The 24,442-nt window shown below is 46.8% G+C and overlaps 1 protein-coding gene across 1 annotated transcript in view; it reads right to left on the reverse strand.

The window, feature by feature from the left end:
- Nucleotides 1-255: 255 nt before the first annotated feature.
- Nucleotides 256-24,442, reverse strand: part of LOC121859667 (ras-related protein Rab-23-like) — a gene marked incomplete at its 3' end in the record, with an annotated part of 37,719 nt that continues 13,532 nt past the window's right edge. The window contains 5 exon segments of the mRNA XM_042356590.1: nucleotides 256-401; nucleotides 403-419; nucleotides 15,042-15,122; nucleotides 19,236-19,398; nucleotides 21,751-21,872. Of these exon segments, the coding sequence (XP_042212524.1) occupies nucleotides 256-401; nucleotides 403-419; nucleotides 15,042-15,122; nucleotides 19,236-19,398; nucleotides 21,751-21,872 (529 nt within the window).

The following is a 24,442-nucleotide window of genomic DNA, read 5'->3' on the forward strand; positions in this document are numbered from 1 at the left end:
TCATGACCACCTCTCCACTCGTCTTAAACTCTCTCTCTCTCCCTGATTCAATCTCCATATTCACTCTCTCCGCTCAATATTCACTCTCTCTCTACTCTCATTTCACTCTCTCTCTACCTCTCCCATATTCACTCTCTCGACTCTCTCTCTCTCTACCTCTCCATACTCTCTCTCTCTCTCTCTCTCTCTCTCTCTCTCTCTCTCTCTCTCTCTCTCTCTACCTCTCCCATATTCTCACCGACTCTCTCTCTCTACATCTCCCATACTCACTCTCTCCGACGCTCTTGGTGGTATAGATATCATCCGTGTGGTTGATGAGGGCCAAGTATCGCTCCACTAGAAAATTGAACACTTGATCAACGTTGAGGTCCTCCTTCACTGATGTCCTGTACAGACGAGTTCAGAGACTCGACTTCATCTGAAGAATCTAATGTGTAGACAAACACTAAGACATCAGAAAAATAAATATTGCTTCAAGGAATGATTGTGGGCTATCAAGATGGTTGGGTGTGGGTGGTTATGAAGTGGAGTGTGGGTGTGGGATTTAAGTGGCGTGTGGAGTGGTTGTTGAATAGTGAGGGTGGTGGTGGAGTGTGAGTGAGGTTGGTGAGGTGTGGTGTGGAGTGTGAGTGGTTGGAGTGTGTGGGGAGGTGGTGTGTGTGGTGCAGTGGGGTGTGGGTGGTTGGGTGGTGTGGTGGTTGTTGAGTGGGTGTGGTGGTTGTGGTGTGGTGTGTGGTGGTTGGAGTGTGGGAGGTTGTGGTGTGTGTGGTTGTACAGTGGGTGTGGGTGGTTATAGAGTGGAGTGTGGGTGGTTAAGTGGCGTGTGGGTGGTGGAGTGGAGTGTGAGGAGTGTGTGGAGTGTGGAGGTTGTGGAGTGTGTGTGGGTACAGTGGGTGTGGGTGGTTATAGGTGGGTGTGGTTGGTGTGGAGTGGGTGTGGGGGTTGTGGGTGTGGTGTGGTGGTTGTAGGTGTGGGTGGTTGTGGAGTGGAATGTGTGTGGTTGTACAGTGGGTGTGGGTGGCTGTGGAGTGGTGTGGGTGGTGGTGGAGTGTGGTGGTTGTAGTGGTGTGGTGGTTGTGTGGTGGGGTGGTGTGGAGTGGTGTGGTTGGTTGTGAGTGGTGTGGTTAGATGAGTGGGTGTGGTTTGATTGATTTTTCATACTCATCCTGTGAGGCAGAGGATTACAGAGTTTACAAGGTCATAATAATTAACCCCGTTGTCAGGATATTATGGCACTGAATGTTACACAGTATTTCATTTACAATATTTGTTTAGTTCTATATAAGGGTAACTTATTCACAAATGCGGGAGTACAGGCGTGTGAGGCAGTATGTCTCGCCTCACACTTTCTTATTCACATTTACGTGGGAGGTATTCAAGCACATTGCGTATTTGGTTCTGTACATGAGAATTGATATGTTACCAAGTGCGAAAAAGTGGTTGTAGAGTGAAGTGTGGGTGGTTGTATAGTGGAGTGTGGGTGGTTGTGGAGTGGAGTGTGGGTGGTCGTGGAGTGGAGTGTGGGTGGTTGTAGACTGGAGTGTGGATGGTTGTAGAGTGGAGAGTGGGTGGTTGTGGAATGGAGTGTGGTTGGTTGTAGAGTGGATTGTGGCTGGTTGTAGAGTTGGTGTGGTTGAAGAGTGGAGTGTGGTGGTGTGGGGTGGGTGTGGTGGTTGTAGAGTGAGGTGTGGGTGTGTAGGGTGGAGTGTGGTGACAGTAGAATGGAGTGTGGAGTGGTTGTAGAGTGGGTGTGGGTGGTGGTGTAGATGGTTGTGGGGTGGTGTGGGTGGTTGTGGGTGGGTGGGTGGTTTGGAAGTGGGTGTGGGTGGTTGTAGTGGGGTGTGGGTGGGTGTGGTTTGTGGGGTGGGTGTGGGTGGTTTGTGGGGTGTAGATGGTTGTGGGTAGGTGTGGGTGGTACTAGGTGGGTGTGGAGTGGTTGAAGGATGGATGTGGGTGGTTGTAGATGGAGTGTGGTGGTTGCAGAATTGAGTGTGGGTGGTTGTAGAGTGGGTGTGGGTGGTTGTAGGTGGGTGTGGTGGTTTGGGTGGTTTTGGGTGTGGTGGTTGTTGGTGGAGGATGGGTGGTTCTTGAGAGGAATATGATTGGGTTGTGGGGGAGTGTGGGTAGCAGTGGAGTGTGGTGGTTGCAGAGTGGGTGTGGTTGGTAGAGTGGCGTGTGTGGGTGGTTGTAGAGTGGAGTTGGTTGTGGGTGTGGGTGGTTTGGAGGTGGTGTGGGTGGTTGCAGGTGGGTGTGGGTGGTTGTGGGGTGTGGTGGTTGTGGGGTGGTGTGGTGGTTGTGGGTGGAGTGTGCAGTGGTTGCAGAGTGGGTGTGGGTGGTTGTGGGGTGGGTGTGGGTGGTTGGGTGGAGTGTGGGTGGTTGTGGGTGGGTGTGGGTGGTTGTAGAGTGGAGTGTGGGTGGTTGTGGGGTGAGGTGGTTGGGTGGGGTGGAGTGGGTGTGGGTGGATGTGGGTGGGTTGTGTGGTTGAGTGTGGGTGGTTGTGAGAGAGTGTGTGTTGGGTGGGTGTTGGTTGTGGAGTGTGGTGGTTGTAGAATTGGGTGTGGTGGTTGTAGGTGGTGTGATTGGTTGTAGAGTGGTGTGGGTGGTTGTAGAGGTGTGGGTGTTGTGGGGTGGTGTGGATGGTTGTAGGTGGGTGTGGATGGTTGTGGGGGGTGTGGATGGTTGTAGGTGGTGTGGGTGGTTGGTGGGTGTGGGTGGTTTGTGCAGAGTGGGTGTGGATGGTTGTAGAGTGGAGTGTGGATGGTTTGGAGTGGAGTGTGGATGGTTGTAGAGTGGGTGTGGGTGGTTTGTAGAGTGGGTGTGGTGTGGTGTGGGTGGTTGTGGAGTGGGTGTGGGTGGTTGTGAGTGGAGTGTGTGGGTGGTGTGGGGTGTGGGTGGTTGTGGAGTGGGTGGTGTGGAAGGTGGGTGTGGGTGGGATTGTGGGTGTGGGTGGTTGGAAGTGTGTGTGTGGTTGTGGGGTGGGTGGTGGTGGTTGCAGGTGTGGTGGTTGTAGGGTGTGGGTGGTTGAGTGTGAGATGGTTGTAGGTGGGTGTGGAGTTTGTAGAGTGTGGTGGTTTGAGAGTGGAGTGTGGGTGTTGTAGGGGAGGTGTGGTTGGTTTGTGTGAGGTGAGGTGGAGTGTGGATGGAAGGTGCAGTGTGGGTGGTTGTGGGGAGTGTGGTTGGTTTGAAGTGGTGTGGATGGTTGTAGAGTGGATTGTGGTGGTTGTAGAGTGGGTGTGGGTGGTTGTAGAGTGTGGGTGGTTTGTGAGGTGGGTGTGGGTGGTTTGGAGAGTGGGTGTGGTGGATGTGGGTGTGTGGTGGTGGTTGGCAGGTGTGGGTGGGTGTGGGTGTGGGTGGTTGTGGGGTGGTGGGTGTGTAGATGGTTTGTGGTGTGGGTGGTTTGTGAGGTGGAGTGTGGGTGGTTGTGGAATTAGGTGTAGGTGGTTGTAGAGTGGAGTGTGTGGTTGGTTGTAGAGTGTGGGTGGTTGTAGAGTGGGTGTGGGTGGTTGTAGAGTGAGTGTGGGTGGTTGTAGAGTGGGTGTGGGTGGTTTGCAGAGTGTGGGTGGTTTTAGAGTGGAGTGTGGGGTGGTTGTAGAGTGGGTGTGGTTGGTTGTAGAGTGGAGTGTGTGGTTGGTTGTAGAGTGGGTGTGGATGGTTGTAGAGTGGATTGTGGTTGTTGGGAAGGGGTGTGGGTGGTTGTAGAGTGTGGTGGTTGTAGAGGTGGGTGTGGGTGGGGTTAGTTAGTTGGATGTGAGAGTGGGTGTGGGTGGTTGTAGGTGTGGGTGGGTGTGGGTGGTTGGTGGGGTTGGTGTGGTGTGGTTGTGGGGTTGGGTGTGGGTGGTTTGTGAGGTGGGTGTGTGGTTTGTGGGTGTTGGTTGGTTTGTTGGGTGGGTGTGGATGGTTTGTTGGAGTGTGATAGGTGGTTGTTGGAGCAGGTGTGGATTGGTTGTAGAGTGTGGGTGGTTGTAGATTAGTGTAGGTGGTTGCAGATTGGTTTGTGGGGAGGTGGGGTGTGGGGGTGTGCAGTGGTGTGGGTGTTTGCAGGTGGAGTGTGGGTGGTTGTAGAGTGGGTGTGGGTGGTTTGTTGGTGGTGTGTGGTGGTTTGTGGGTGTGGGTGGTTTGCAGGTGGGTGTGGGTGGTTTGGCAGGGTGTGGGTGTGGAGTGGAGTGTGGGTGGTTGTAGAATGGGTGTGGGTGGTTGTGGGTGGGTGTGGGTGGTTGTAGTAGATGTGGGTGGTTTGTAGAGTGGAGTGTGGGTGGTTGTGGGGTGGGTGTGTGGATGGTTTGGAGTGGAGTGTGGGTGGTTTGAGTGGTGTGGGTGGTTGTGGGTGGGTGTGGATGGTTGAAGGTAGGTGTGGATGGTTGTAGAGTGGGGTGTGGGTGGTTGTGTGTGGGTGTGGTGGTTGTGGAGTGTGAGATGTTTGGGTGGAGTGTGGTTGGTTTGGCAGGGGTGTGGTTGGTTGTAGAGTGGGTGTGGATGGTTGTGGAGTGGTTGTGGTGGTTTGTGGAGTGGAGTGTTGGTGGTTTGCAGGTGGGTGTGGTGGTTTGTTGAGTGCAGGTGGTTGTGGGGTGGGTTTGGGTGTTGTCAGAATGGTGTGGGTGGTTGCCAGAGTGGAGTGTGGGTGGTTGTGGGGGTGTGGGTGGGGCAGAGGTGTGGTGGTTTGCATGGTGGGTGTGGGTGGTTGTAGAGTGGGTGTGGGTGGTTGTAGGTGGGTGTGGGTGGTTTGAGGTTGGGTGTGGGTGGTGGGGGAGATAGTGGGTGGTTTGAGAGTGGTTGTGGGTGGTTGGCAGGTGGGTGTGGGTGGTTGTAGGGAGTGGAGTGTGATGGTTGTAGAGTGGAGTGTGGATGGTTGCAGAAGGAGTGGGTGTGGATGGTTGTAGGGTGTGGGTGGTTGCAGAGTAGGTGTGGGTGGTTGTTGGAGTGGAGTGTGGATGGTTGTAGGTGGAGTGTGGATGGTTGGTGGAGTGTGGGTGTTTGTAGGTGTGGGTGTTGCTGGAGTGGATTGTGGTGGGTTGTAGGGTGTGGTTGGTTGTAGAGTGGGGTGTGGATGGTTGTGGGAGTGATTGTGGGTGGTTGTAGGAGTGGGGTGTGGGTGGTTGTGTGGGGGTGTGGGTTGTAGAGTGGAGTTGGGTGCTTGCAGGAATGGGTGTGGGTGGATGTAGAGTGGGTGTGGGTGGTTGTAGAGTGTGGGTGTGGTTTGTGTAGAGTGGGTGTGGGGTGGTTGCAGAGTGGAGTGTTGGTGGTTGTGGGGAGTGGGTGTGGGTGGTTGTAGAGTGGAGTGTGGGTGTGCAGAGGTGGGTGGGTGGTGAAGTAGGTGTGGGTGGTTAGAGTGGAGTGGAGGTGGTTGTAGAGTGAGGTGTGGATGGTTGCAGAGTGGGTGTGGATGGTTGTAGGTGTGGATGGTTGTAGGAGTGGGTGTGTGTGGTTGTTGGGTGGGTGTGGGTGGTTGTAGGAGTGGAGTGTCGATGGTTGTGGGAGTGGGTGTGGATGGTTGAGTGGGTGTGGATGGTTGTAGAGTGGGTGTGGGTGGTTGCAGGTGGGTGTGGGTGGTTGTGGGAGTGTGGGTGGTTGTAGAAGTGGAGTGTGGGTTTGTTGTGGAGTGGGTGTGGGTGGTGTGGGTGGGTGTGGTGGTTGTGGAGAGGAGTGTGGGTGGGTTGGGTGGGTGTAGATGGTTGTGGGTGGGAGTGTGGGTGGTTGTGGAGTGTGGGTCGTTTGGAGTGGAGTGTGGTTGGTTGTAGAGAGGAGTGTGGTTGGTTGTAGAGTGGAGTGTGGATGGTTGTAGAGTGGATTGTGGGTGGTTGTAGAGTGGAGTGTGGGTGGTTGTAGAGTGTAGGTGGTTGTAGAGTGGAGTGTGGGTGGTTGTAGGAGTGGAGTGTGGTTGTTGTAAAGGAGTGTGGGTGGTTGTAGGGTGGGTGTGGGTGGTTATAGAGTTGGTGTGGGTGGTTATAGGTGGGTGGCAGGTGGTTGTAAAGTGGAGTGTGGGTGGTTGTAGAGTGTGGGTGGTTGTGGAGTGGAGTGTGGATGGTTGTTGAGTAGAGTATGGGTGGTTGTTGAGAGGAATATGGGTGGTTGTAGAGTGTGGGTGGCTGTGGAGTGGAGTGTAGGTGGTTGCAGAGTGGAATGTGGGTGGTTGTAGAGTGGAGTGTGGGTGATTGTAGAGTGGAGTGTGGGTAGAGTGGGTGTGGGTGGTTGGAGGTGGGTGTGGGTGGTTCCAAGGTGGGTGTGGGTGGTTGTGGGGTGTTGTGGGAGGTGGCACAGTGGTGTGGGTGTTGCAGGTGGGTGTGGGTGGTTGCAGAGTGGGTGTGGGTGGTTGTGGGTGTGGGTGGTTGCAGGTGGGTGTGGGTGGTTGTGTGGGAGTGTGGGTGGTTGTGGTGTGGGTCGTTGCAGGTGGATTGTGGTTGGGGTTGGGAGGTGTGGTTGGTTGTAGAGTGGGAATGTGGGTGGATTGTAGATTGGATTGTGGGTGGTTATGGGTGGTGTGGGTGGTTGTAGGTGGAGTGTGGGTGGTTGTGGAGAGTGGGTGGGGTGGTTGCAGGAGGTGCAGGAGGTTGGCAGAGTGGAGTTCGGGTGCGCAGGAGTGGGTGTGGGTGGATGTAGAGTGGGTGTGGGTGGTTGTAGGTGTGGGTGGTTGTAGGGGTGGGTGTGGGTGGTTGCAGGTGGGTGTGGGTGGTTGCAGAGTGGGTGTGGGTGGTTATAGAGTGGGTGTGGGTGGTTGCAGGAATGGGTGTGGGTGGTTGCAGAGTGTGGGTAGTGGGTGGTTGCAGTGGAGTGTAAGGTGGTTGTAGAGTGGAGTGTGGATGGTTGTAGGTGGGTGTGGATGGTTGTAGGGAGTGTGTGGATGTTGTAGGAGTGGAGTGTGGGTGGTTGTGGAGTGTGGGTGGTTGTGGGTGTGATGGTTGCAGGGGTGGGTGGATGGTTGTAGTGGGTGTGGATGGTTGTAGAGTGGGTGTGGGTGGTTGCAGGTGGGTGTGGGTGGTTGTAGGTGGAGTGTGGGTGGTTGTAGAGTGGAGTGTGGGGTTTGTTGTGATGGAAGTGTGGTGGTGTAGAGGAGTGTGGGTACAGGAGTGTGGGGTGCTGGAGAGTGGGTGGTTGCAGAGTGGAGTGTGGGTGGCTGGCAGAGTGAGTGGGTGGTCAGAGTGGAGTGTGGGTGTGGGTTGAGTGAGCAGATGGTTGCAGAGTGGAGTGGGTGGCTGTAGAGTGTGGGTGTTTGCAGAGTGGAGTGTGGGTCGTTGTAGAGTGGAGTGTGGTTGGCTGTAGAGAGATGTGGGTGGTTGCAGAGTGAGTGTGGATGGTGTGGTAGAGGATGTGGGGTGGCTGTATGTGGGTGGTCAGAGTGTAGGTACAGAGTGGAGTGTGGGTGGTTGTAGAGTGGAGTGGTGATGAGGGGTGGTTGTAGAGTGGGGTGGGTGTAGAGGGAGTGTGGGTATATAGAGTGGAGGCAGATGGTTGTAGAGTGAGTGTGGGTGGCTGTAGATGGAGTGATGGTTGTAGATTGAGTGTAGGTTGTAGAGTGGAGTGTGTGGTTGTAGAGTGGAGGTGGTCAGGAAGTGGAGTGTGGATGGTGTAGAGTGGAGGTGGGTGGTCAGGAGTGTGGTGGTCAAAGTGTGGGTGGTTGTAGAGTGGAGTGTGGGTTGTCAGAGTGGAGTGAGATGGTTGGGTAGAGTGGAGTGTGTGGTTGCAGAGTGAGTGTGGGTGGTTGTAGAGTGAGTGTGGGTGGTTGTAGAGTGGAGTGTGTGGGGTGGCTGGGAGTGGAGTGTGGATGGTGCAGGAGTGTGGAGGGTGGTCAGGAGTGGGTGGTTGCAGAGTGTGGGTGGTTGCAGAGTGGAGTGTGGTTGTAGAGTGGAGTGTGGATGGTCAGAAAGGGAGTGTGGGTATAGAGAGGAGTGTGGGTGGTTGCAGAGGTGGAGTGTGTGGTGATGTAGAGTGGGAGTGGGGTGGTTGTAGAGTGTGGGTGGTCAGGAGTGGAGTGTGGGTGGTTGTAGAGTAGAGTGGTGGCTGTAGAGTGGAGGTGGGTGGTTGCAGAGTGGAGTGTGGTGGTTGCAGAGTGGAGTGTGGTGGTTGCAGAGTGGAGTGTCGATGGTCAGAGAGTGGAGTGTGGATGGTTGTAGGAGGTGTATGGTTGCAGAGGGAGGTGGGTGGTTGCAGAGTGGAGTGTGGGTGGTTGCAGAGTGAGTGGGTGGTTGCAGAGTGAGTGTGGTGGTTGTAGAGTGAGTGTGGATGGTGCAGAGTGGAGTGGGTGGTCAGGAGTGTGGGTGGTTGCAGAGTGTGTGGGTGGTTGCAGAGTGGAGTGTAGGTGGTTGCAGAGTGGAGTGTGGATGGTTGTAGAGGGAGTGTGGATGGTTGTAGAGTGGAGTGTGGATGGTTGCAGAGTGAGTGGGTGGTTGTTGAGTGGAGTGTGGGTGGTTGCAGAGGGAGGTCGATGGTCAGGAGTGGAGTGTGGATGGTCAGGAGTGGAGTGTGGATGGTTGCAGAGTGGAGTGTGGGTGGTTGCAGAGTGAGTGTGGGTCAGAGTGAGTGGGGGTGGTTGCAGGAGTGGAGTGTGGGTGGTTGTAGAGTGGAGTGTGGGTGGTGTAGAGTGGAGTGTGGGTGGTTGTGGTGTGGGTGGTTGCAGGTGTGGGTGGTTGTGAGTGGGTGTGGGTGGTTGCAGGTGGAGTGTGGATGGTTGTAGAGTGGAGTGTGGGTGGTTGTAGAGTGGAGTGTGGGTGGTTGCAGAAGGTGTGGGTGGATGTAGGTGTGTGGGTGGTTGTAGAGTGTGTGGTTGTATGGTGAGTGTGGGTGGTTGTAGAGTAGAGTGTGGGTGGTTGTAGAGTGGAGTGTGGGTGGTTATAGAGTGGAGTGTGGGTGGTTGCAGAGTGGAGTGTGGGTGGTTGTAGAGTGGAGTGTGTATGGTTGTAGAGTGGAGTGTGAATGATTGCAGATTGGAGTGTGGGTGGTTGTTGAGTGTAGGTGGTTGTAGAGTGGCGCGTACACAGTACACTATGGTACACACTTCACTATGTTACACACTACACTACAAACTACACCATGGTAAACACTTCACTACGGTACACTACACTACGATACACTATGGTACACACTATTCTATGGTGCACACTTCACTACAGTACACTATGGTACACACTACACTACAGTACACACTACACTATGGTATATACTTCACTATGGTACACACTACACTATGGTACACATTTCACTACGGTACACTACGGTACACACTATACTACGGAACACACTACGGTACACACTTCACTATGGTACACTACACTATGGTACACCTTTCACTACGGTATACTACGGTACACACTACACTACGGTACACACTACACTATGGTACACACTACACTACGGTACACACTACAATATGGTACAATACGGTACACACTACACAATGGTACACACTTCACTATGGTACACACTACACTATGGTATACACTACACTTTGGCACACACTACATTACGGTACATACTACACTATGGTACACACTACACTATGGTACACTACTGTACACACTACACGATAGTACACACTTCACTCTGGTACACACTCACTATGGTACACTACACAATACTACACACTTCACTACGGTACACACTACACCAGTGGTTCTCAACCTGGGGGCCATGGCCCGGAAAGGAGCCACGGCAAGAATTTAGGGGAGCCACGGAGAGCCACGGCGAGCTTTTGTACATTTCCAAATAATGCTGGGAATCTCAATTAAACAAAACTTGTATTACTTATTTTGACTTGGCAGAAGAGAATTTTCATTCTTTTTTTTTGTCATTTTGTTTAATCATAACGACAATATAATTTTAATATTTACATACTCTGGTGCTTATTTTTTATTTTTTTACGGATTATTTAAGATTTCACAGGTCTAGTCCCTGTCTGTGTGACAGGCGCTGGACCGAGCTGCTGAACTGACTTGTTCAGTACGTGTCCATCCCTTTGCAAGTGGTAATAGGACCAATGATCTCAGTCTGGCCTTGGATACCATCACGAAAACAATGGGGTGTATTGTCTCTGAACCATATATTGTGTTTGAGCTTGACTCAAGCATAATATACTCCGTAATTGGTGTTAGTTATTTTGTTTCATAATTCATGTGGTCGCTGCTTTACGTGGGTGAAATATTTGTACACTTCCTATATTAATTATTTCCATATTTATTGGTGCCATTGTTGTTCATACTCATTCTTTACTTATATAATCCTACCATTTTTAGTGCTAAATTGGTATGACTCACTATTCTTCTCATTCTTCCAAGTTGGGCAGTGCTTGTCAAAGGAGGCGTGTTCTTGCTTACAGGAAGTACACTTCAGCTTGCTAGCTTGAGTGTGAATGTTTACCTGTGTGCATGTTTGTATATGACTGTATGTGTGCTTTATGCGTGAGTGCATGGGCGTGTTATGTATGTGTGTGTGTGAGTGTGTGTTTGCCATTCTAACTCTTGTCCTATTTATCTGTCCTTCTTTATCATTCTTTAGTCTTTATCACTTGTCTGTTTGTCTGTTCTGGGAGAAAAATGAAGGAGGCCACGAGGATGTTGAAAATTCCTCAAGGGGGGAATGGAGTGAAAAAGGTTGAGAACATAAGAACATAAGAACATAAGAATGTAGGAATGGAGGAAACTGCAGCGGGCCTATTGGCCCATACTGGGTAGTCCCGTTTACACCCAACCCCGAATGCTCATATAAGCATCCAACCAATGTTTGAAGCTATTCAGCGTATTCGAGTTAATGATGATATTTGGCAACTTGTTCCATTCATCCACAACTCTGTTTCAAAACCAGTGTTTACCTATTTCACGACTAAATAAAAATTTGTCTAATTTAAAACCATTGTTACGAGTTCGCTCCTGGTTGGATAGTTTGAATACCTTTGTAATGTCCCCTTTGTTTAGCCCTGACTTCCACTTATACACCTCTATCAGGTCGCCCCTCGCTCTACGTCTCTCGAGGGAATGCAAATTAAGGTGCTTTAACCTGTCTCTATACTCAAGGATCCTAATGCCCGGGATTAGTCTTGTCATTCTCCTCTGAATTCATTCCAATGATTCTATATCCATTCTGTAATACGGTGACCAGAATTGAACTAAGTAATCCAGGTGTGGTATCAAAAGAGCAAGATACAGTTTTAGGATGACCTCGCTAGTCTTGTAACTAACACTCCTTTGTATGAACCCAAGTACTTTATTAGCCTTGTTACGAGCAAAAACACATTGTTTACTTGGCTTAAGGTTCCTACTTATCTTTACTCCTAAATCTCTCTCGCAGTCGGATTTCTCTATGGCATCGTTGTTCATCTGGTATCTGGTTTCCCTGTTTACATCTCCTATACTGAGAAATTTACATTTGTCCACGTTGAATTTCATCTGCCATTTTTCAGACCATTCGAAAAATTTGTTTAGATCTTCCTGTTGTTTTCCGGAGTCCTCGTCAGATTTAATTACACGTCCTATTTTAGTGTCATCAGCAAATTTACTTATGTTGCTGTCTATGCCGATATCTATGTCGTTTATGTATATAATAAATAATAATGGTCCAAGTACTGAGCCTTGGGGAACTCCACTTGTGAAGTTGCTCCAATGGGACTTAGTGCCGTTAATGCTCACTAGCTGTTTCCTGTCCTGTAACCACGCCCTAATCCATTTAAGGATGTTACCTTTGATGCCATAAGCTTCTACCTCTCTAATTAGTCTTTCGTGGGGGACTCTGTCGAAGGCTTTGCTAAAGTCGAGATATACTACATCATAATTGTGCCCCTCGTCCACCAATTCGAAAACTGATGAAAAGAATGTTAATAGATTAGTTAGACAAGAACGTCCTCTTGTGAAGCCATGCTGGGAATCATTGATCAATAGGTGCTTCTCCAGGTGATTTCGAATAGAGTTTGAAATGATTGCTTCCAGTAATTTGCCTACTATTGATGTTAGACTGATTGGGCGATAGAGGATAGTGATCTATCCCCCTTCTTGAAAATCGGTATTACATTCGCTATCCTCCAGGATTCTGGTACTACACCTGTTTTTATGTACATGTTAAACAACTTAGCTAAGGGCATACTAAGCTCTTCCTTACATTCCTTTAATACTCTGGCAAATATCTCATCGGGACCAGGTGACTTATTAGGCTTTAGTTTGTCTATTTGCTTACTAACATCGTTACTAGTCACTACTATCTCGCTTAATTTGTTTTCTTCACTATCTCTGAATAGAGTCGGTGCCTCGGGTATCATGTTTAAATTTTCGGTGGTGAAAACTGTTGAAAAATATTTATTCAAATTATTGCTCATTTCTCCGTCGTCATCAGTGAGCTCGCCGGTATCTGACCGTATTGGTCCAATCTTTTCTCGTGTTTTAGTTTGATACATTTGGTAGAATGCTTTGGGGTTTGTCTTCGCCTCCCTTGCTATCCTTTCCTCATTATTCCTCTTGGCTTTCCTTATCTCGCTTTTAACCCTACTCGCCAATATCTTATAATAATCCTGGAGGTAAATTTCGCCACGCTTTATCCTTCTACCTATAGCCTTCCTTTGGCCAATGATGTTCTTTAAATAATTATTAATCCATTTAGGGTCATTGTTGTCTGATCTGAGTCTTTTGTATGGTATGTTCTGCCTCTATGCATTAAGTAACACATTATTTAAAATGAGGTGGAACTCGGCAGTCTCAGATGTCGTTATCAGGTCGGAGTCATCTGTCAGGTTCACGGCCAAGCGCGACACCCCCTCTCTCAGCTGCCTCTTTAAACTGTCAAAGTTTGCCCTTCTGAAATCTGGTACTTCAGTGGAATTTTCCTTACGTCTGCCCTGAAAATCTAACTGGAATCGAATTTCTTTGTGATCGCTGTTTGCAAGTTCGTTCCCTACCTCGACATTGCTAATGAGGTTTTCTCTGTTCGACAGAACTAAATTGAGTATATTATTACCCCTTGTGGGTTCGGTTACATGTTGACTTAGGAAACAGTCCTGGATCGTCTCGAGACAATCCTCTGACTCTGAGTTAACCGTAAGGTCAGTCCAATCTATTTGGCCAAGGTTAAAGTCGCCTACTATACAGACTTTGTTGTGTATGGAAGCCCTGCGCATTTCATCCCAGATAAGTCGCTCATTGACTCTTATCAAGATTGGGAGGTCTATATATTACTCCTGTGATTAATTTTTCCCTACCGTCGTTTAATTCTATCCAAATTGTTTCTGTATTCCGCTCAATTTTTATTTCCTTATTTATTTCACACTTCAGATTATCCCTAACATAGATTGCTACTCCGCCTCCTTTCCTGGTTTGCCTATCGGTATGGATCAATTTGTAACCCGCAATTTGGTATTCGACCGGCAACTCGCGTGAGTCTAGGTTGATCCGTGTTTCAGTGAATGCTATTATATCGATTTTTTCGGTACATACCAAGGCCCTAATATCATCCATTTTGTTTCTCATACTTCTACTGTTCGTGTAGCAGACATTTAAGTTAGTCGTGTTCTGAATCCTCCCTTTACCGCGTTTAGTTTTAAACTCCCTGTTTAATTTAGTTTTGTCATCATTCCTAACACTATTTCCCTGTAATCTTTTACTTTGTTTACCCGCTCCCACTGCAGTTTCCCCCACCCCCGTGCCCATATGTTCCCCTAGCAGTTTAAAGACTTCGATATCCTTTGAACTGCCCCCTCAAGAGACCCAGCCAGGGTTGCCACCCCATCCCAAGACAGGTGCACCCCATCATTAGCATAAAGGTCCCTTCTGCCGTAGAAGTTGTCCCAGTTGTCAATGAATGGGACGGATATTGACTTGCAATATCTGTCAAGACGGTCATTGACACCAACCGCCCTTGACAACCATTCACTGCCAACTCTCCTTCTAGGCAGGACACAGCATATGATAGGGATCCCTCCCTTAGACCTAATACGATCTATCGCTGCCTTGAACTTATCAAGAAGCTCCTCGCTCCTACACCGGCCAATATCATTGCCTCCTGCACTGAGGCAGATATTGGGTTTGTTCCCATTACCAGACAAGATATTGTCCATCCTGTCAATTATATCCCCCACCCCAGCTCCTGGCAAACACACCCTCATCCTATTTTTGTTTTGACCACAAAAGGCCCTGTCGACGTACCTTACCTGTGAGTCGCCAACAATTATTTTATACCTTCCTTGCCATCCCTGTCCCTGACTGTACTAACGTCCAATTCGTCTATCAAGGGACTGAACGGGTTGGTACACTTAGCTGTTGTTGTCGTTGTTGTCGTATCCTTGGTGTACTTCTTCACCACCAGCTTGGTCTTCCCACTACTCACAACTTTCCACTCGCTTAAGTTTTCGTCAGACAACCACTGCGTGACTACACTATGGTACTTACTACACTATTGTACACTGGGTTGCTCATTTTTTCACAATGTACACACTACACTACGGTGCACACTACACTATGGTACACACTACACTAAGTACCTGCCAGGCAGTAGATAGTAAGCAGCTACCAAACAGGGAGGTGCTACCACCTGGGAAGATATTGGAACATAATGTGTTGTCTAATGGTAGACCCTGCTGCCATATGGCATCACAAAAATTGTGTGGAAATGGTACACTAGGGCACACACTACACTATGGTACACTAGGGCACACACTACACTATGGTACACTAGGGCACACACTACACTATGGTACACTAGGGCACACACTACATTATGGTACACTAGGGCACACACTACACTATGGTACACTAAGGCACACACTACACTATGGTACACTAGGGCACACATTACTGTAAAGTAGCTGCTTTGGCAGTGTAATGTCGTCCATACAGGTAACGTGGATAATGTTAGCCTCGATGCTGCTACAGTTGGTGTCAGCGAGAATACTGGCATTTGTTCTAAACTAGAATATATACTACACTAGGGTACACACACACTACGGTTCACACTACACTATGGTACACTAGGGTACACACTACACTAGGGTACACACTACACTACGGTACGCTACACCAGGGTACACACTACACTACGGTACGCTACACTAGGGTACACACACTTAGGGCAGCTACTCACGGCTTGACGGTGGCTTGGTCGATGAGGTCGATCTTGTTCTGGACCAACACCATGGGTATGTTACCACACTCGTCCTCCACCTGTAGGTACACACCCAATGTACACCTCATTATGGTACCCACACCTCATGATGGTACACACGCACACACACACCTCATGATAGCACACACACATACACACACACACACACACACACACACACACACACACACACACACACACACACACACACACACACACACACACACACACACACCCCTGATAGTACACACACACACCTCATGATACACACACACACACACACAAACACACACACACACACACACACACACACACACACACACACACACACACACACACACACCTCATGATGGCACACGCACACACACACACACACACACACACACACACACACACACACACACACACACACACACACACACCTCATGATGGTACACATACACACCTCATGATGGTACACATACACCTACATGATGGTACACATACACACCTCATGATGGTACACATACACACCTTATGATGGTACACACACACACACACCTCCATGATGGTACACACACAACTCATGATGGTACACACACACCATGATGGTACACATACACACCTCATGATGGTACACACACACACACACACCTCATGATGGTACACACACACACACACACCTCATGATGGTACACACACACACACACACACCCTCATGATGGTACACACACACACACACACACACCTCATGATGGTACGCACAACCCATGATGGTACACACACACTCATGATGGTACACACACACACCTCATGATGGTACACACACTATATACACCCCATGATGGTACACACACCTCATGATGGTACACATACACACCTCATGATGGTACACACACACACACACACACACCTCATGATGGTACACACACACACACACACACTCATGATGGTACGCACACAACCTGGCGATGGTACACACACACCTCATGATGGTACACATACACACCTCATGATGGTACACGCACTATATACACCTCATGATGGTACACACACACCTCATGATGGTACACATACACACCTCATGATGGTACACATACACACCTCATGATGGTACACACACACACACACACACCTCATGATGGTACACACACACCTCATGATGGTACACACACAACTCATAATGGTACACACACACCTCATGATGGTACACATACACACCTCATGATGGTACACATACACACTTCATGATGGTACACACATTATACAACACCATAAATCAGTGGAGAAAAACAGAGTAAAGTATCATCATAATGTCCCAAATGCGTAACACAAGAATGGATGAGTTGACGGTCGGAATTTTTTCGTAAGATGGCAAGTCAATGGGTAAAGAAAACGTTTAAATTCACAATGGTAATGATATATTTAAATAAATTAGGGCAAAAAGTGTAAAATTTAAGGGTTGAAGTTGCTTAAAAGTCACGTGACTGAGAAAAGCTCTGTGATTGGTTGTGATGTCAATGATTCCCTGGAGCTGCAAAGAGGGAGCGTAGAGGCAGCCAGCTGCGGTGTACAACATCCATTATTAAGTGTTGTTTACCAGCAAAATTACAGGTCTTGTGGCCATATACAATGTTGATCTATATAGACATAACTTATTTTTCGGTCAAAATAAATTACTGCTCAAGTATCATCGTGTGTATTTACTTGCTGGGTGCCAAAATGATGCAAAAGACCGATAACTCCAACATGGAAGTTTTCATCACTGTTCTCTATTTCATGTCTGGAAAATGTAAGTTTTCGTCACTGATGTCTATATTTAATGTTGTGGGAGGACTAGGGATGACCATGGCCACGGGATGGGCTTGAGATGATCAGATGACAGATGTAATTTAACGAGCTTCATAGCTGGATGGCATCTACTTTGGGTAAATTTATTTCATCTGCCCTGATGAACCCTGGAAGTAGTTGTCCAACCTTCTCGGCTGATCGGCTCTAAATAAATATTATTAGATAATTAATTGTGTTTTACTGTGCAACACAGTAATGCTATATTGAATATATAAATATTACTGAGCACATTAACTAATTCAATGGGTATTAGCTGTCCATAAAACAAATTGCATAGTATAAACATTCCAAACAGTATTGGTATTATTTTGGTTTTGGTCATCTGGGGAACCTTACGATTCTAACTATGGGATTAAGTACTTTAAACAATAAGACACATTATCTCTACAGGATTTCTGTTGCAAACATTTTTCGATCGCATAAGAAAATACAGGTCATATGTTAGGTTAGGTTAGGTTAGGTATAATAAGTTATATTATAAGTTATAAGGTTAGCTTAACATACACGGGGGAGGGGGATAGTAACTCAAAACTAGTGATTTCCGATAGAAATGAATGTCAAACTCGTTCATAACACATCGCAAACCATCAGAAAAAACATAGTCTGCATATCTAAGTACAAGGATGACCAAACCTTAAAATTTACCCAATAGCCTATCTCGAATCTAAGCATCCAAATACTTATGGATTATGGTTGTTAAATTTTTTTTACACATTATTTAATATAAATGATGATATATCCCAGTGGTTCATTAGTGAATCATCAAAACAATAACAGCACTATGATGTCATGTTTACCCATGTTTACCAAGCGTCAGGAATTCTCAAAAACAAACTCCAGACAATGTCATTACTTTTCAATTCACTCGTAAAGTCCTCGTATAAAGTCGCCATGCTTTACGTTGTTTCGGTACTATGTCACATTCATAGGCTAGTGGGCCATGGGTTCGAATCCTGGCGGGTTCAGGTGGTGATTGTATGTAGAAGTCCGTGTGCTTTATTGGGCTAATGAAATATATATGGATCCTGTGTTTCGAAGCCGGATTTGGTAAAACGTTACTCTGACCACCTACGTGATACGGGTAGTCCCCATTAGAGATTCACGGCGCCATAAGCTCGTTGAACAGGCTTTGTGTGAAATATAACAAAGTCTAGGACTGCTTTTAGTATCCTGGTGGTCCAGCGGTTAGCGTTCCCCGGTCACAGTCATGGGCTCGTGGGCCGTGGGTTCGAATCCTGGCGGGTTGAGGTGTTGATTATATATATATATGTATATATATGCAAGTAAATCACTGTGGGTGCGCTTGATCCAGGTATATGCTGATAACCACAAGGAAAGATGAAAACACGCAGTTCCCAAGCGCTTTCGAGTAATTCACATCTTCAGTGATGAGTGCAGACTGCACACACCCCTGAAGATGTGAATTACACGAAAGGGCTTGGGAACTTCGTGTTTTCTTCTTTCCTTGTGGTTATCAGCACACACACATATATATATATATATATATATATATATATATATATATATATATATATATATATATATATATATATATATATATATATATATATATATATATATATATATATATATATATATATATATATATATATATATATATATATATATATATATATATATATATTCTATAAAAATGTCATTGAATTTCTATATAAGTATGTATTTCATGGGGCAAAGGGAGGCTCAAGAACGTAACTCCCATATTTCATTTATTTCTTATGGGGAAAATTGATCTGCTTAACGTTGTTTCGTATAATGTGGCATTTTCAGGAACGTACCCTAGATGTTAAATGAGGACTTACTGTATCTTGATACGTACGTCGTCTGCAGGGTAAGTGCAAATGGCGGCCCTGTTTCTAGAGAAATAAACTTATCTCGACTATTATAGCAGGATTTTAAACTTTTATTACAAATTATATATACATTATCACTCTACGAACGTGGCAGAGTGTATTTCTTGTGTTTACCCAAAACCGTCAACTCGTCAATTCTGTTCCAGCACTTGTACACAGCCAAGACTTAAAAGGTTGTGTACAACTGTCAGCACTTGGATGTTGTGAGGAACTTAACAAGGTTGTGTACAACTGTCAGCACTTGGATGTTGTGAGGAACTTAACAAGGTTGTGTACAACTGTGAACACTCTAGGATGTTGTAATGAACTTAACAAGGTTGTGTACAACTGTGAACACTCTAAGATGTGAAGAACTTAACAAGTCGTGTACAACTGTCAACAGTCTAGGTCTCTAGGATGTTGTGAAAAACAACTCATAACTCGCAGCTTCAGTCCCCGGACACTGGGTGATAAATTAATGTACAGTACCTTCTTCTTCCACTTTCTCACAGCACTGAAGGAGTCTCGGTCGGTGGTGGAGAAGGCGACGACACAGGCCTGGGCGCCCCTGTAGTAAGCCTTGGTGATAGCGTCGAACTCCTCCTGTCCTGCCGTGTCCCACAACATAAGCCGTACCTCCTCCCCACTCAACCTGTGTCCAACACGTGGTCAAGAATTATTTTTGCAGTCATCACTACTGTGTTACATTACACAACTAGAAACACAACTAATTATGCTAAATATATCTCACTCTAGATCATTGTCATCTATTATTATTATTATTATTATTATTATTTATTTTATTATTATTATTATTTATTATTATTATTATTTATTTTATTATTATTATTATTTTTTTTTTTATTATTATTATTATTATTACCACCACCACCACTGATACTACCACCACTACTACTACCACTACTACCACTATCACCTCCACCACTACACTACAGTACTACCACCACCGTCATGCCACCACTACTACTAATACCACCACCATTTTTTTTACAACGTGGTCTCCAGGCCCCCCCAATAGCCACACCTTCGCCACCATTTTATTACTGTAATATTAAATATTCTAATACAAAAGTAGCTACGCAAGCTGTGTTGAGTTAGTTAAGCCACAGATCTATGCCGCATTCAGTGACTGTTGCCTCAGAGTCATTTATCTGTGACTGTTGTTGGCTTTGGGGTAGAAGATCTCGTTCCCCTGAGGCAAAGCAATGCAGACTTAAGTAAAGAGAAGGAAAGGCGACATTTCAACCAGGCTACAACGTAGCTTCTGGGCTGCTACTTCAATCATATACAATAATACCTTGGCCAGGTTTGCGTAGAAGCATCTTGCACTTGGTCCTATCCCGCCAGAAGTTGTGAACACCAGAGGAGTGAAGCTGCCTTGATCCACATTCTGAATTCTCTTAGCTTATGCCCTTTTCTTGTCTTTCTCGTTTCTCTTGTGTGCAGACTCGAAAGACAGGTTACATTGACATGCGACCATGTGGTCGAATATCCTGATATTAAAGAAGGCTCGCTGTCCCCACATCCATAATCCTCGAGCACTGATGTCCACCGAGGCTTCGTTGTGTTTTGGAAGTTCTCAACGTTCAGTGGAAGGAGGGTAGGTTCCACCGTGACGTCATGGTAGATTTCCTTCAGTATATTTGCTGTGAGATCGCTTAATTCATCATGCTTCATGCATATGAAGCCCCATCTCTTGCACACCAAGGCGTAGTAAATGTCGTAGGATGAACCACACACTCATTGGGTGGACAAACCTTCTACTGGCCAACCATACCTTAGGCTTAGAGCAATGGCATCTGTTAATTCTTGTTTGTTAGCTAGTTCGAGGCGCCCACCTCCTGCACTGTAGCTACTTTTTTCTCAAATTCGCTGATAATGCTGCCGTTCTGTAGTAATGAACCGTCTAATCTTGTTTAATTCGTTGGTGTCCACCTCACTTGCTGCATTTTGAGCAATTATGTGTTCAGTGAGGGCTGCCGTTAGATTCACAGAGCTCCGATGTTCAGTGGCAGCAAGCTCATCTGGATTAGTAAATTCCATTCCTCCCAGTCTCGGGGTTAAGTGACGACTTTTCACTAGTGTTGGAATAAAAGCGACCTTGATGCCTTCTTCCAGAGGGTGGAGTAGAGATCCGATATCGTGGATAGTGCGCATCAAGTAGTTCCAGTATTAACAATATCAGACAAATCTTGGATTTCCTTCACTCACTCATTTACCTTTCCCATTACGTACTCGGTCTTGAAACCATTCGTGCCGATTACCGCACCTAGATATATTTGGCCGGCCTATTGTTATTTTGCCCTCAGTTCCGTTGAGCACTTCTATAGCCCGGGCATGATATTCTGGTTTTACAATGAGGAAGGACTTGCTGGCATTTGGGCAGTACCCTATTTGTGGACCTCATGTACACCTCTTGTTGAATCAAAATTTTCCGACTGAGTAGGATCACTGCTATCGTCCAGGATGTTGTCCTCACTTGACGGATCCCTGCCCAAGGGATTCTGGCTGCTGGTTCCTTTCCTACAATCCACACGACGTTGGTTACTTCTCACACACACACACACATACAGTTTGTGCATTTCTGGTTCAGGCCAGACCAGATGCACTGACAGTTTCCCTACTACTACCACCACCACCTCTACTACCACCACCACCAATGCTGCCACTACCACCACTACTACTACAACTATTACTTTTTTGAATAGTGGCCTCCAGCCTCTCCCAATACCCACACCTTCGCCACCATTTTATTACATTAAAATTAAATATCCTGATGCAAAAGTAGCTACCCTAGCTACTACTACTACTACTACCAATATTACTACCACCACAACTACCACAACGACTACCACTACCAGAGACACCACCACGACTACCACTATCACCACCACTACCACTACATCACCAATACTACTAGCACCATTATTACCACTACCACCACCAGCACCACCTCCATCACACACTCTCGTCGAGGACTCACGTGATCTGTCTCTCGAGGAAGTCAACGCCGATTGTCTTCTTGTAATCCTTGGTGAACGTGCCCTTACAGTACCGCTGGATCATCGAAGACTTCCCCACAGCGCCGTTACCCACGATCACCACCTGCAGGAGACCACACAAGTCACCACCTTACAGACAGACATAATAGTGATGGATGTCACCGTACCCGCGGAGTATCCATAATAATATCATAGATGCGGATGTTGCTGATTTGGTGAGCTTGGGATTCCTATAATATTTATATAACAGATATTTATATAATATATAAACATTTTATAACACACACACACTTACTACTACTACTGTATGACGCCATCACAATATTATTTAAATTTAGCTATCAGCAAAGTATACCTCGGTATATGACATTAATATTTTCGTAACTAATATAGTATGATTGATATTGCGTAGGAGATTTACCGATATTGCGTCGTAGACCGCCCAATTGGTATCCCGGGCTCTCTATAATGAAAACCATACGAGTATATTATGCAAGGATTAGTCATACCTCGTAATTTTGAATCATACCTCGTAATCTTAAGTCATACCTCGTAAACTTTAGTCATACCTCGTAATCTTGAGTCATACCTCGTAATCTTGAGTCATACCTCTTAAACTTTAGTCATACCTCGTAATCTTGAGTCATACCTCGTAATCTTGAGTCATACCTCGTAATATTGAGTCATTCCTCGTAAACTTTAGTCATACCTCGTAAACTTGAGTCATTCCTCGTAAACTTGAATCATACCTCGTAATATTGAGTCATTCCTCGTAAACTTTAGTCATACCTCGTAAACTTTAGTCATACCTCGTAATCTTGAGTCATACCTCGTAAACTTTAATCATACCTCGTAGTCTTGAGTTATACCTCGTAATATTGAGTCATTCCTCGTAAACTTTAGTCATACCTCGTAAACTTGAGCCATACCTCGTAATATTGAGTCATACCTCGTAATCTTGAGTCATACCTCGTAATCTTGAGTCATACCTCGTAATATCGAGCCATACCTCGCAATATTGAGTCATACCTCGTAATCTTGAGTCATACCTCGTAATCTTGAGTCATACCTCGTAATCTTGAGTCATACCTCGTAAACTTTAGTCATACCTCGTAATCTTGAGTCATACCTCAAAATCTTGAGTCATACCTCGTAATCTTGAGTCATACCTCGTTATCTTGAGTCATACCTCGTTATCTTGAGTCATACCTCGTTATCTTGAGTCATACCTCGTAATCTTGAGTCATACCTCGTAAACTTTAGTCATCCCTCGTAATCTTGAGTCATACCTCGTAATATTGAGTCATACCTCGTAATCTTGAGTCATACCTCGTAACCTTGAGTCACACCTCGTAATATTGAGTCATACCTCATAAACTTTAGTCATACCTCGTAATCTTGAAATCATACCTCGTAATCTTGAGTCATCCTTCGTAATCTTGAGTCATACCTCGTAATCTTGAATCATCCCTCGTAATCTTGAGTCATACCTCGTAAACTTGAATCATACCTCGCAATCTTGAGTCATACCTCGTAATCTTGAGTCATACCTCATAATCTTGAGTCATACCTCGTAATCTTGAGTCATACCTCGTAATCTTGTGTCATACCTTGTAATCTCGAATCATACCTCGTAATCTCGAGAAATACCTCATAATCTCGAGTCATACCTCGTATTCTCGAGCGCTCCTCTCAAGCGCTTGTGTCGAGATCTAGACAGTTTTTAACAGGCCGTGACCCAGTAAAGACGTATCGCCAATTACTATAGGCAGGGTCATACTCACGGCAGTCTCTGTATATATTAATTAGAGAATATATTTGTAAAGAAAATCAGTCAGAGACTATACTTGACCCCTTCAGTTAACTGAGTGAAAAGGAAATAAGTGTACGAGTTTGGATAAAACTGAATCAAGTTGAACTAGGTGACCAGTGGGTGAGAATAAAGACTATACTAGCCGACCGACCCAGATCCATGTCCACATTAAAGTAAGACCAATTATACTACTACTTTGCTGGCACTCGGAATCGAGTATGATGATCATCCAGCTATGATACAATGATATGAGTTATTAAGCTCTGAGGTGACACAAGAGGCCGATACGGGACCGGCAAGACCGTCCACAGATGTTGGCGAGGGTTCGGCGGCAGCGTCTTTCCCGCGTTGGCGCTTGTCTGCTTCGGTACGCCCAAGTAGCTCCACCCCGCCCCAACCCAAGTAGCTCCACCCCGCCCCTGCCCAAGTAGCTCCACCGCCCCAACCCAAGTAGCTCCACCCCGCCCCTACCCAAGTAGCTCCACCCGTCCTGCCCAAGTAGCTCCACCCGCCCATGCCCAAGTAGCTCCACCCCCCCTACCTAAGTAGCTCCATCCGCCCCTACCTAAGTAACTCCACCCCGTCCCTGGCCAAGTAGCTCCACCCGTCCCTGCCCAAGTAGCTCCACCCCGCCCCTGCCCAAGTAGCTCCACCCTGCCCTGCCCAAGTAGCTCCACCTCGCCTCTCTACCCAAGTAGCTCCACCTGCCCCTACCTAAGTGGCTCCACCCCGCCCCTACCTAAGTAGCTCCACCCCGCCCCCTGCCCAAGTAGCTCCACCCCTGCCCCTACCCAAGTAGCTCCACCCCCCCCTGCCCAAGTAGCTCCACCCCGCCCCCAGCCCCGTGCCCAAGCTCCACC

This window comes from Homarus americanus, unplaced genomic scaffold, assembly GCF_018991925.1.
Source record: "Homarus americanus isolate GMGI-L3 unplaced genomic scaffold, GMGI_Hamer_2.0 scaffold16572, whole genome shotgun sequence".
In the NCBI taxonomy this organism is placed as follows: Eukaryota; Metazoa; Arthropoda; class Malacostraca; order Decapoda; family Nephropidae; genus Homarus; species Homarus americanus.